Source organism: Pieris brassicae, chromosome 2 (genome assembly GCF_905147105.1).
Source record: "Pieris brassicae chromosome 2, ilPieBrab1.1, whole genome shotgun sequence".
In the NCBI taxonomy this organism is placed as follows: Eukaryota; Metazoa; Arthropoda; class Insecta; order Lepidoptera; family Pieridae; genus Pieris; species Pieris brassicae.
The window spans coordinates 20,433,154-20,448,309 of record NC_059666.1 but is presented as its reverse complement, the minus strand read 5'-3'; the positions used below and the strand labels follow the sequence as shown (position 1 = coordinate 20,448,309).

The 15,156-nt window shown below is 34.8% G+C and overlaps 1 protein-coding gene across 4 annotated transcripts in view; it reads left to right on the top strand.

The window, feature by feature from the left end:
* The window catches only part of LOC123718713, a 59,990-nt gene extending 52,418 nt beyond the window's left edge, over positions 1-7,572 (top strand). For all 4 annotated transcript variants that reach the window (XM_045675451.1, XM_045675475.1, XM_045675467.1 and 1 more), the window contains exons 2-6: positions 827-3,284; positions 4,229-4,833; positions 5,329-5,635; positions 5,947-6,271; positions 6,669-7,572. In XM_045675451.1, coding sequence (XP_045531407.1) covers positions 827-3,284; positions 4,229-4,833; positions 5,329-5,635; positions 5,947-6,271; positions 6,669-7,077 — 4,104 coding nt within the window. In that variant the 3' untranslated portion in view covers positions 7,078-7,572. The remainder of the gene's footprint in view (positions 1-826; positions 3,285-4,228; positions 4,834-5,328; positions 5,636-5,946; positions 6,272-6,668) is intronic.
* The last annotated feature ends 7,584 nt before the right edge of the window (positions 7,573-15,156 follow it).

Here is a 15,156-nt window from a genome sequence, read left to right as displayed (position 1 = left end):
TAGAGATCTCATGTACGAAGCGTACCAGGTCCTGTGATTAAAATCCTTACTCTAAACACGGGTTCGTTAATGTTTCATGAATTGTGTTTTTGTCAATGCAAATAAATTATAAATAAATACATAAAGTAGTAAATGAATTCTTTAAATTTGTCCTAGCCTTTAAAAATGTGACTTTCTTAATAGGAACAGACGGTTGGCCTTTGCTTTAGTAGATTTGTCTAATAATATAATAAGGAAATAGAGTCTCGATTGTTGCAGTATTATATACATAAGAGACCGTGTGACATAACTAGGAACGATTCTAGATACAATCAACACACTGATGATTTAATAGAAACCAAGTAAACAATGAGAAATACAATATTGTTATATCTAATATAAACAAATTTAGGCTTTCATTAAATCGGTCCGGTAACTTAGCCGCGAAAGCGGAACAAACTCGCTTTCGTTTAATTAAAATAAATTTGTGTTAATTCAGGACCTGTTAAATCTTTGTATAGCCATATTAAAGTCTTCATTTCCGTATTATGTAATTATCGGCGTGTGACAATCTTAAAGATAACGTAAACCAGTAAATTAAGTAATAAATGTAAGATAAAAATACTGGCAATCGTATCGTTCAATACTGCAATCACGCGAATAAAATATTTATGGTGATACCCGCAATTAAATGATATTTAATTATGCGTATATGATTTGTAACAGAGAGTTATTAATTATTATTGAAATGTATTCAAATTAGATTATTTAATTATGTATGTCCTCTTTGCATACAGATGCATAGTTTTAGTGAAAGTTTGGCTTAATTATTATTTTTTCTTTGCAGAATGCCAGTTATGTGATCAACAGACGCTATTCAAGGAGCAAGATGTCACCCGTCTGCCATAACTTTGTACAGAATGCGTGGAAGAAAGATTTCTGCTCCAACTGCTTTAAATCTCGCGAAGAGCACGCAAAACAAGATAGGACACAAACAGACGGCAGCAAATATTTACCGACTCCATTCCAAAATAGAAACACATTCTTCAAGAAAACTCCGCCAAGCATTCTTAAGGTACAATCTAAAAAGAAAAGCAAACGTAATGTTCGGTTTCCTGAAGAAGTATGCAGTGTCATAGGTTATGGAGGTGACGACTGGTCCGATGGAGAAGAATTCGAAGTCTCCGAGGACAACGACGAAGATGATTCATTCCCAGATACAGAAGAAGAAAGAGAGCTTCACAAGATAACAAAATGTAACACAGACTTTAACACAGTGAAAGCTAACCTATTAGGTGATTCAGCAGCGAAATCTTATACGTCCTTAATGCTAGGCAAGGTACAAAAAGATTCTGATGGAAAGAAGAAAACACTAATGGTATCAGTTACCCCCTTTGGACAAGATAACAATAGTCCGTCAGTTAAGACGCATGTTCGAAAACCTGCAGTCATTTCTGGTACAGATCCACCCACCGAAGAGACAACAAAAAATAATTACAAAACAAATATCATACTCTCCACATACATTAAGGAATCTGAAACCATTATTGCTGCGGAAGGAGTCAAATCTACTGATAGTATATTGTGTACAGAAAAATCACTCCTTGAAGAAATTTCTGAAACTTTGCAACAAAATCGAATGAGTGGAAGTGATATGAGCTTTTCTCAAATGGGGAACAACAAGCCGACTGTTGTTGAAGAAAAGGTTAAAGAGAGTATGCAAGATGAGTGTGAAAGAAGAGACAGCAACGAAACCAAAAAGAATGGTGTCGTAAGAAAATCCCCGTTACCGAAAACTCAGGAAAGACCAAAAGTTAATCTAAGTAGATCAGAGTTTAAGTTTTGTAAAATAAATATCGAAAGTAGTAGCGTTGATTCTGCTGTCAGCACGTTAAACTCTACTCCAAATAATTCTTTTACGTCGGACGATGAGAGTTTTAGTGCTAGAACTGACTCGGATAATGATGATAGCGGCCATTTCTCTGAGCCTCACAAATGTGAAGAAACCGTTAAGATCAAGGTGTTCAATGAAAGCGATAAAAACATTAAAATGTCACCGATCGGGCAGTTAAGAAAAGTAGACGGACAAGCTCACAGTGGATATTCAACATTCCAGAATCCAATTATAGATATGCCACCTATTATACCTAAACAAGAAGTAATATTCTCTGCGGAAGCGAGTCGTGAGCTGGCGGGTGAGCCTGATGGGCGGGCGGATCCCGATGAGTCAACCGAAGCACCCGCGTTACCTAAGAGCCCAATGCCTACTATGGATCCACGTCCATCATTCCTTCACGGTATGATCACTGACATAATGCCGTCGAAACCCGTTTTACCTGAAAAGCCTAAGCTTCCCGTAAAACCTGTTATTAAACAAACGAGTAAGAAAAATAATACCGCTACACAAAACGTTATGCAAACAACAAAAACAGACAACGAGAAAGTTACTCGACATGCTAATGAGGAAAAGAATAATGAATTATGTGAAGATCGATCAGATACTATATATTACGCAAAACCAGTGTTAACTAAACAAGATAGCGACACATCACTTAACAGTTTATGCAAACGGAAAGCGCCAACCCCACCTTTAACTCCGAACGAGGAATTCTCTAACAATATTTACCAAAGAAATCCTAATGGTTTTATGAAGTCTGACTCACCGGTCGTACGTGAAATGGAAAAACGAGAAAGAGCTGTTATGTCATCGTCACCCAAACAGCGACACTCAAATGAGCCGGATATATCCAAAACAGATGTTCCGGAACCAGCACCAAGACGTAATATATCCCTTTCACATGACAATTTACTATTAGACGAAAAACGAAAAGGGAAACTGAAGTTCTCTATCAAGAAGTTGTTACGTATCGGTTCTTCGAAAGATTTGGACAAAAAAGAGTTAAGCGTTGCCACTGTTACGAAAGTAACAAGTAAAACTGAAGAGATCTACGATTTGACACCGAAACCGAAGCCTAGATTGGTGATTATTCATCCTTTGGACATCAACGGATCCAGCGTTGAGGTGGTGAAATCAAATTGCGAAATATCAGACAATTTGCGGCGTCTGAGTCACGACGATGTTTCGATATACAGTGGGTGTAGTTCCGCGACAGATGACATGCCGAAGGTCGTAAACAAACCTCCGCCTCCTCCAAGGTTATCGAGCGAAGACTATAAAAACACTTCTGGTATACCCAAGCCGGCAAGACCACCACCGCCTAAGTCTATCGCCCTGCAAAAGAAACAAAAACAACAAGCCTGGGCGGCCGCTCCCAGCAATGGTGACACCATTTATGCTAATTTAGGTAAGTCACGAACTTGTGATATTAATTCACCTTAATTTATTGTAGCTTGCTAACTTTTGTAGCCTTTAATGTTTAATGTAACATACTTTTATAGATGTCGTATGAAATACTAAAGAAGTATCATAGTAACTTTATATAGTATGATTTTTATATTATGTTGCATAACATTCGAGAGATGATTCTAAGTATAAAATAACTGTATTCATTAGATGGTATATACATAAAATTGAACTTGATACCAATACCAAACATTATGTTACTTATTCTATATATAACCACAAAATTGTGTTATGTTAAATTTATAAAAATTGATGCATTAAAGATTACATCAGAATGAGCTTAAAAGATAATGGATGGCGCTCTGATGGCAACGTGCATCTCCTTCGTATTTCAATATTAAGTTTCTTATGTACGATAAATTATCATTTTGTACTGAGAAAATAAAGTCTTTAAATTTCTGTACAAAACATAATATTAGACCCAACAGAAATTACGTGTATCAAAAAAATAAGCCGTATCACATGCAACTGTACTTGATAGTGGAATAACTGTGATCACATCCCACTGACCTCGTCCTGTCGTGACTACGAGCTTTACATTATAATTGTTAACATTTTATTTTTAGTATTATTCATTACGACTTTCTTAGGTAGGTAGGTATAGCTTCCAGTAGAGACTCAGTGTAAAATTACTCGATTTAAGGATTTATATTGCGTACTAACAGTAAAACAATGACTCTTCCGCGTTATTAAATTAATTCTATATATCGGCAGAAACCGCGTAACCTCTTAAACGTCGCTATATAGAGTATATATGTAAGACTAAATAGCAATTAGAGAGTGAATTTTATGCAAAATTTTAGTATATGTAAGACAATCTTCGACTAAGTGAACCTAAATACAAAGATTGTCATAATAAAATAATTCAATAATAATAATTTTCAGGAGAAATAAGGTCAGCATTAGCACCTCGTAAGCCAGAACGAACAGCCAGTATGCGTGAAAGAGAGACGCAATTAGAACTACTTAAGCGCAGGACGCCAATCGAAGACGATGACAAAGATGAAATAGATGATGGACCACAGGAACTGGTACAGGCCACGAACGACCCAGTTATCAACAGCTACGATGAAGTATATAACAACAAATATGATGAGAACTGTGATTCAGCTAAAAATAGCGATAGTGACTACGAATATGTTCACAACGCGCGGTCAAGCTCCCCAGAATGCGACTCGCCAATCAAGCCCCAAGAAAGACCTGAGAGAAAGACTGAAACCGAATTTCCCAAATATAATTTCCGGTCTTCGCTACCATACTGCGGAAGTGAGACAGAGTCAGAGATATATTCCCCATACAGTTTCTACAGCTCCAATGATAATATGGATAGTCCAAACAACGATGACTACCAAGCAGACATGACGCCAAAAACTACAACAAACAAATTGCGTGTTAGAAAGGGAAGGAGCGTGGTTCACAGGAACTTGGAGGATAATTACGGAGCCGTGGTTATTGCGAATCACGAAGCGTTGGCACAGGTTTTAGAACAGGTAATTTGATATAATTCATGTAATTTTCTTGTACTAAATCGCGACGTGGCGTGATGTAATTGATTAGAAAATCGCCCTATAGCTACAACGGTTTAACTTAAAATTACATGTCGAGAAAATCGCCTACTATGTTAGATTTTGATATGCATAGCATGATAAACTACAGTAAATCAGGGTCACAGAATTTCGAACACCTGCCATGCAAAATACAAATGAATTTACATTGTCAGTAAAAAAAAATCTAATCCTCTGCTGCAGACATGTCATGCCTTTTAAGGCATCGGCAATGTTTTAAGCAAGACATTACAAGACAAGCATTAAATTAATACTAATTTGAAATACCTTACTAAAATGTCACAGAGTAGAATACCTCGACTATGTTACGTTATTCAGCTCATCGCTTAGCATACATAATATTTTCTGCAAACTGAAGAAATAAGGATTCCTCATGCATACAAGTTGGGCAAAAGTTAATTACCAATACGTAATTTGCAGGTGCAACAAAGCGCAACAATGCAGCCTTCTCTGCGCGGCTTGAAAGCCTGCACCAATCTACGCTGGACAGACTTCTGCATACAGAGCAAACACACGAAAGCAGGCAGGCGTTTCTTCTATCCAGCTATCTGGAACTCCAGCCAAGGTCCTGTCAATGTCACATTAATGCTGTACAAGGAGCAGATGGCATCGCAAATGGTCTGCCAATCAGTACAACCTCAAACATTGAGTCTTAATGCCATAACTGAATTTTGCGATTTGGTTCCTCTGCAGCAGTTCGGAGAAGACGGAGAGGATCTAGTTCAAGGTAATATAAGGTTCAATATAAGATAAGTTTAATTTTTTTATATTGGAAAAATGTGAATGCAGAGGATATATTACATCACAGGTTTTACAACTTACCGTTGGTTAAACGACACGTTTTTGACAATTGCCGGTTGATATATCTGTCAGAGAGATATATTATGATTTTACTTACTATTCAACAATAACCTAGTTTAGATTATAAGTATATATATATACTTATAATCTAAACTAGGTAATTATAATTTATATATATATATATATATATATATATATATATTATAATAGGCAAATAATTTTATTTTCGTATTTCAGCAACAATTGTCGTATTGGCCCACGCGCAGCCCGACACCATCGACTCGTACGGCGAGTTGCTTCATATGACAGATTCTACATCTAAGGAACATCAGCTGGTTCAGACAGAGCAGAAGCATGAAGCCATATTTATTATGCTCCAAGTCATAATCGGCCTTAAGTGCCTTCAAGCCCGAGGCGTGGAAGAAGTCCATGAAGCCCTGACATCGTTTATTATTTTGAAAGAAGTTCAGGCGAGCAATTCTTCGCCAACTCAAGATGATAGGTTGAACTCCCTGTCAGCACCGAAGACGAATTGCTATGGGAGATTATGTATTTTGCAAGGGTAATATTTTCATTCAGTATTTTAGTTCAGTGTAAATATTTAATGCGTTATATCTAGGTGAAAAGTCGTACCAATACCTTACTTATATATATTATTGTAATTATGTTTATGTTATCCACATACAAGGAACACACACAACTACACAAGGAAGGTTTGGTTCTGAAGCAATTGATTCCTTTTTTTATAGAACAGGAGGAAAACGGCTCACCTACTGTTAAATAATACCGCCGCCCATGGATCTCTCAATGCAACGTCCTTTTGCCATTTGCATTATTTTTACAATGATAAAACATTGTTTCTCGAAAACCGAACCCAAAATCTGCTAATCTTTTTTATTTAACTATTTTATTACTTTAACATTAATTATTTTCCTATTTAACAAATATATAATTTTCAGATTGGGTGACGACATTAACAGCAATAAAACTGAAGACGATCACCCTTCATCATTGTGCAAATGTGCAATGAAAGCACTAGAAATACTTCTTCCAGGAGAAAAACTATCCCCTCTTCTCAAAGAAGTATTGCAAGAAGAACGAGCAATCTCCTTAAATCAAGCGAAATCTGTGCTAGAATTCATGCTTTGGGGTCCTTTAGATGTCGTTCAGGGCGTTCCTGTGAGTGAAAGGGAGCTGTCCCTCCAACGTTGGTTAGATCTAGAAAGGGCAACAGTCCTACACGGTCTTGTCAGAACAAGAATACAGCTAAATGTATTCGAACAGTTACATTTAATGTTTCTAGTACGGTCTACCGCTAAGGCGATGTGTGACGCGTCAGTGTTGCTAGAAAAGGCGGCAGTGTATTAAGCTTTACTCGAATAAATTGTCTATGCGCTCAGTTTGACAGTTACCATTTGGAGATGAATTGTCATTTTTGATTGTCGAAATTAATTAATGCGCATAGCTTAATTTTAAGTTCATATTAATCAGGCACTCGTAATATAATGCTGTCCCGTATTTATCGGCGTATTTTTGCAATGTTTTGTGCCAATTTTATAAAAGCATAGATTATAAATATTTGTATTAGACATTATTAAATCATTTTCTTATTATTTATTTTTTAAATTTAGAATGTTCGGCGTCAATTCGATCTTATCTATAATTTCTTGCCTTGGGACTAGTGTAAAAGTGCCAATGAATTGTACTGAATCATACTCATGCTGCCGGTGCCTTGTATTATACACATAACATAATTGTAAATGCCTGTATTTATAATATATCTAGCGTACAAGCAACTCTGCAGTTCAAATAATTTTTCATACTTGTATTAAGATTTATTAAATAAAAACTTATACAAAACTATCAGATATTTTCTTTAAAACCATTACTTTAAAATTTTAATCATATTATATAAAACTTCATTGTCGTATTGTATTCGACAATAATGGAATGTTAGCGCCTTGAATTGTAATTGCTTATTGTACGGCTTCTACGTTGAATGCGTAAAACAAAGATCGGTTAATGCTAAAATACAGTGAACATAAAAATTAAGCAACAAAATCAACTCATAATTTTCAGTAAGCCTATTCGGTTATTGAAGTGAGAATTCAATATTTACATAATAATAGGCCTTTAAAAAACCTAAGTGCATACAGTGTTAACTCTATATAAATAGTAATAATATTATTATTTCAAATACACTTAAATCACAGACTAAAAAAATCTTACACGTCGAATGTATAACCTCTTCCTTCTTTATGAAGTTTTTGAAAATAAATGTTACCATAAAATCTTATCTTTTCTCCGGTATTTTACTAGGAATGTTTTGAATAAATAATACAATGTTAAGGTAACGCCTAGATAAAAATGGTATTAATAAGTACGTTAGGGCTTTTTAACATTTATTAAATGATGAATTAACACACTACAATAGTGATATTGGGTTGTACAAACAACATTGTATATTTAAGATTGTACCGAAACTGTCTTGTATTATGCGTACGAAGAAATCTAATAATTTTATTGTATAAAGTATAAACCAGACGAAATCGAGATTCTCGTTAAGCCCTACATACAATGACTACCTTTGTTTAATATCAAACTAAAATCTACAGTTTTAAGGGGTCCTTCGTCCTCACTAGGATATATTTTCGAAGGATGTCCTTCGATCGGAACCATTTTTGCTAACATTGTTTAATTTACTTGAAAGAAATCTGTTATAAATAAAAAGGTCGCATTACTCGCTAGCTGTTATAAGCTAAAATTATTACCTACATAAACAGATTATTTACATAAGTAAAGACAGAAAATAAAAAAAGTGCTTTTGACCAGATGAGTGAGCTTCCTTCGGCGCATCTAACGCCGAAAAGCCTATAATATATACTACTTATATTTAGCAACTAGAAAACTGCTATCCTAATTCAGATAGGTCGAAATTGTTGTCGGTAGATGTAATAGAAATCTGCCCTAGTCAAGAAAATAAATACATATAAAATAAGTGGAGATTAAGTATAAACATTTGCCGAACCATCAAATAAATGGAGATTCAAAAGTTTTAGCTATAAAACCATCACAACATTCTTCAGTGCAGTAAAAATGAACAAAATAAATATTATTTTTGTTTCTTTTTAAACGCATCATCAAAAAGCAAAAACAAGAGCAAATATTTACAAATTTTTACATGTATTTATGTAAATATATAATTACAATCAATAAAATAGGCAAAAGGGGGGTCGAGGTAACCACATATGGTTATACCGCACAGTTCTGCGAAGTGGACCTCCATATACTAATTACGTCTCACTCACTTTTGACCAGCTGAGTGAACTGGTTTCCTTCGCAGCAGCTGACCCCGAAAGACTCATATAAGAAATGCTACTTATATTTAGTAAATAGAAAAACTATATAATCGCGATTCAGATAGGTCGAAATTGTTGTCGGTAGATGTAATAGAAATCTGCCCTAGTCAAGAAAATAAATACATATAAAATGAGTGGAGATTAAGTATAAACATTTGCCGAACTATCAAATAAATGGAGATTCAAAAGTTTAAGCTATAAAACCATCACAACATTCTTCAGTGCAGTAAAAATGAACAAAATAAATATTATTTTTGTTTCTTTTTAAACGCATCATCAAAAAGCAAAAACAAGAGCAAATATTTACAAATTTTTACATGTATTTATGTAAATATATAATTACAATCAATAAAATAGGCAAAAGGGGGGTCGAGGTAACCACATATGGTTATACCGCACAGTTCTGCGAAGTGGACCTCCATATACTAATAACGTCACACCCACTTTTGACCAGCTGAGTGAACTGGCTTCCTTCGCAGCAGCTGACCCCGAAAGACTCATATAAGAAATGCTACTTATATTTAGTAAATAGAAAAACTATATAATCGCGATTCAGATAGGTCGAAATTGTTGTCGGTAGATGTAATAGAAATCTGCCCTAGTCAAGAAAATAAATACATATAAAATGAGTGGAGATTAAGTATAAACATTTGCCGAACTATCAAATAAATGGAGATTCAAAAGTTTAAGCTATAAAACCATCACAACATTCTTCAGTGCAGTAAAAATGAACAAAATAAATATTATTTTTGTATTTTAAATTTTATTTTTGTTTCTTTTTAAACGCATCATCAAAAAGCAAAAACAAGAGCAAATATTTACAAATTTTTACATGTATTTATGTAAATATATAATTACAATCAATAAAATAGGCAAAAGGGGGGTCGAGGTAACCACATGGGGTTATACCGCACAGTTCTGCGAAGTGGACCTCCATATACTAATTACGTCTCACTCACTTTTGACCAGCTGAGTGAACTGGTTTCCTTCGCAGCAGCTGACCCCGAAAGACTCATATAAGAAATGCTACTTATATTTAGTAAATAGAAAAACTATATAATCGCGATTCAGATAGGTCGAAATTGTTGTCGGTAGATGTAATAAAAATCTGCCCTAGTCAAGAAAATAAATACATATAAAATGAGTGGAGATTAAGTATAAACATTTGCCGAACTATCAAATAAATGGAGATTCAAAAGTTTAAGCTATAAAACCATCACAACATTCTTCAGTGCAGTAAAAATGAACAAAATAAATATTATTTTTGTTTCTTTTTAAACGCATCATCAAAAAGCAAAAACAAGAGCAAATATTTACAATTTTTTACATGTATTTATGTAAATATATAATTACAATCAATAAAATAGGCAAAAGGGGGGTCGAGGTAACCACATGGGGTTATACCGCACAGTTCTGCGAAGTGGACCTCCATATACTAATAACGTCACACCCACTTTTAACCAGCTGAGTGAACTGGCTTCCTTCGCAGCAGCTGACCCCGAATGACTCATATAAGAAATGCTACTTATATTTAGTAAATAGAAAAACTATATAATCGCGATTCAGATAGGTCGAAATTGTTGTCGGTAGCTCTAATACAATTCTACCGTCAAAAGTTAATACAATTCATAATGTCAATAATAACAATGTCATACGTCATATCACTTTTGTGATTGTCATTTGTTTACAGAAATGTCATCTTGTTAACAAAAAAATATTATGTCAAAAATATTAAGTTAAGTTCGGTAGCGGTTGTTGGAGAGATGTTCAATTTATGTTAATTAAAACACTTTGTTTGAAGCTGCGTGTCAACTAACTTTAGTTGTTAAAAAAATGAGCTTACCTCTAAAATAAAATTGGGCGTAGTAGTGGGGTTGCGACGCAAACAAAAAACTAACTTGACTTATTGAAGAGTTCTTAAATCTAAATGACACTTATGTCACCTATAAAGAATATAAGAGTAGTCAACCTATTGGACATTATCGGGAACGAGAATGTTATAAATAATACAATTTATGAGAGTGGAATGTTAAATGCGCAAACAGAAAGTAAGCCCATTGAAGCTAGGCATAGGCAGGGTTAAGAGTCGCACGCTGAATCCACTAGGCCAACACTGGTCTTTTTATCATAATTACAATCAAGAAAATAAGGATAAAAGTGGGGTCGAGGTAACCACATAGTGTTATACTGCAAGTTCTGCGAAGTGTGAACACCATACGTTAATAGTAATGCACCCACTTATGACCAGCTGGATGAACTGGCTTCCAACGCAGCAGCTGACCCCGAAAGGGCTGTAAAAAAAATGCTACTTATATTTGTAAACTATTAAAACTATGCTATCGCGATTGAGAAAGGTCAAAATTGTAGTCGGTATATTTAATAAAAATGTACCCTCGAAACTAAGTACAACTCATAATACCAATATTGACAATGCCACCGAGGTGTCATCTGTGAAAGTCAGTTTTTTTTTAATTTTATTTGATGACCTGGTAACGAGGCCTTTAAGCTGAGTCCCATTTTCGATCACTAATTTTCACTAACTTTTTTGTGAATGTCAATTATATTATGTAAGGTGATGGGGGCAAAGTGCGCCATACTTTTTTCATAGTTGACTTTGGTGCAATATTACTTGTGCTTAAGTTCACGAGTGACACTAAATCATGGTACCATAAGGATCTGTGATGTTTTGCAACAACAACTAATGTCATGTCATTAGAATCTGACGGCAAATTAATGAATTTTAGCATTAAATTTGAAAACAGTCTGACCCGGTGCACTTTGCCGACAAATCGGGGAAGTGCGCCTTGTATCAATAAAACGCAATAATAAAGCATCTGAATAAAAACAGCCCTAGATTATTTTAAGAAAACAAGCAACAATACGCATGTTGTTTTTTTTTCATAGCCACATTCTAGAAGAATCTATGTATTTAATGCGCCATCTTAAGTCAGAGGCTATGAACCTTTTTTCTAAATATTGATAATCGAGTGTCAAGTATATTTTTTCTTTTATTCAAAACATCATGAGAAACATCTTCTAAAATATATTAGTAGTAATTATTCAAAAACATTAATCAAGCAAGGCTTGTTACCCTTACAAGACTGGTTTTATTCAAATTGTAAATTCTCTCAGGCTTGTCCTAAGTCGGCAATCACTCTGTCTAAAATATCATAATTTTCTTGGATGACAAATGGGTCTGCGGCTTTCTTAGGAGCAACCTCTACAGCCAACGGTTTTTTAATTGATAAGTTATAACGCTTTTTGAAGCTTGAAAACCAATCTTTGCCGGGAGTACCATCGTTGAAATGTGTTTTTAGATCATTCTGTTTGACATATCCCTTAACAATATCTAGAAATTCTGTACGAGTCAGGCCGAAGCCATTTTTCACATTTTTCCATTATATGCAAACACTTTGCCATCATTTTCTCTCTCTCTCATATTTAAATACTGGTGGTCTGCCTAGACTTAATGATTTTTGGCCCCTTCGACCTGTGACATGGTCCATAATAGTTTTTCTTGGGATAGCAAAGGTTGATGCGGCTTCATACCCAGACATTCTACCCGATCGAACAGCTTCGACTGCTTCATTCCAAGCCTCTCTGGACCATGAAGGACCTTCAGTTTTTCTTTCATAGCGCCCCATCTTAAACAAAAATCATAAACAATAAAATAATAATGATTTAATAATTGTGACTTTTACTAGTCTATTGTGTTTGGGTGTGGTGTGCATGTATTTAGGTTAGCCTCACAGCACAATTACTAATATTTTGGCAGTTAAGGTTTCTATGACACTCGGATGACAAGATTAGAAGTAATTCAAACAATAGCACACACTTCACATGGGATCAAGAATTAAAACCGTGTCGAACTAGTCACGTACAAAAAATAAATAAATACTTAGTAAGATACATTTTTAAAAACAATCTTTTATTTTAGTAAGCATTTTAAAAAGAATGTAAACTTTATGTCAAATCAAAACCACCAATGCCTACAAATTTTAAATTTAAAAAAAATTGTCGCGATCTCAAACTTGTGTAGATGTATTTCACTAATAAACGCACTATACAAATTACATCTTAATCGGTTTAAGATAACTGCTTTACAATTCATTAGCAAGATTTCACCCGCACATAAAAACAAACAAGTAAACAAACATTGCAAGTTAAATAAAAGCTTGTAAAAAAGACACATTTTTAAAAGTTTGTAATTGCGGCGAAGTGCGCCATATATAAAGTCAGTATGGCGCGCTTCCCCAACTATATAAATTTGAGGTGAGAATATTTAACTTGCAAGAAATATATACATTTTATTAGATAGGAGTGAAATAAAGTCATAATCTTAAAGCAAAATATTTAAATTATGCACTTACCTCACTCGTATATCGGTAAAAACTCGATTTCTTGAGATTTACGACGACGATCACGCAATAGTCATCTCTCCTCACCACTTTGAATATGAGTGAAAATAAAATGGCGCGTGTCTCAAGTTCACATGACTAGAGCTATCTATGAGTTTCACCAAGAACTATGATTTAGTTTGTAGCATCGATATAATGTGTTACTACTAGTATCAAATCGGTAGTTTTCGAGATATTTGTGGTAGGTGCGCTTGCCCGGTAGGCGCACTTTGCCACCGTCACCTTAATATTATTTTCAATCATATTATTATTTTTTAAATATAGTCTCACAACTTAGTACTAAATACTAATATATAAATAATATTTTTGTAAAATAAACGATCAATTTTCATGTTAACTAATTTACCATCAAAATCATAACTTTGTAGGTGATTAGTACATGTCGTAATGAAACAGTGATGTGTCCTGACAAGGACAGTTGTAAACGTTATCGTCATGAAACAATAATTTGTTCGTACCCTTCGACGGTTGCGCGCAACGTTGTTACGTACGAACGAACTGAGAAGGTACGAACGTGTTCTTCTCAGAACAGTTTGATATCGTGGTCTAACGATAACGCCAATTAACTGTTCTTTTCAGAACAACAGAGGATGTCCTCTACTGACCATATCAATTACACAAAATATTACGCTTTTATCTTGAAGGACGCTAAGTTGAATCGGTTCAGAAATACTTCAGTGGGCAGCTGGTTCTACATAGCCGTCGTGTACGGCAAAAAGTGCCTTAAAAAGAGCTCAGTTGTGGAACGACGGACGTCGAGGTGATACGGGTGAAATTTCATATTCTGCCTCGACGACTGATGATGAAACTCAGCTAAAGATATTTATCAGAACTCATCCGAACATTTTCCATGGTAAATGCTAAATTTAACTAGATTTAGTCAACCCCAGTTCGAGATTCCACATAGCAGAGTTTCAGCTTCAGACTCAAGTTTGTTCCGGTATTCGTCGACAACCGAGAAATATCTACACGGCTACTGTAAAGAATGTCCACCGTGCTGTCGTCCGCAGAGCGATTAATGTTGCTAAGTTGTAACATAGCATTGATATGAAGAAGAAACATGGTCGGGGATAGGACAGTCTTGTGGGATCCCAGTGTTCACGGGTTTAAAGTCGAAACATGCTAGGCCTGTTTCGAAAAATGAAACATTCTAAATTATATTAATAGTTTCTAGATACATAAGCACAAAACCAATTGTTTGAGTGTGGAATAACCTTTCAAAAATACTGAATATTAGTATTATATATCAATTACCATACATGATAATGGATTTAGGGTAAAACAAGCTCTAACACTAAATATAACTTAAGAGTAATAAAAACAATTATGACTTTTTCGACGTTGTTTTTAAACGCATTTACAAAAAGCAAAAGCAAGGAAAATATTAACCGTTCTTTTTTACATATATTTAATTACAATCAATAAAATAGGCAAAAGGGGGGTCGAGGTAACCACATGGGGTTATACCGCACAGTTCTGCGAAGTGGACCTCCATATACTAATTACGTCTCACTCACTTTTGACCAGCTGAGTGAACTGGTTTCCTTCGCAGCAGCTGACCCCGAAAGACTCATATAAGAAATGCTACTTATATTTAGTAAATAGAAAAACTATATAACCGCGATTCAGAAAGATCGAAATTGTTGTCGGTAGATTTGACATAATTCTAC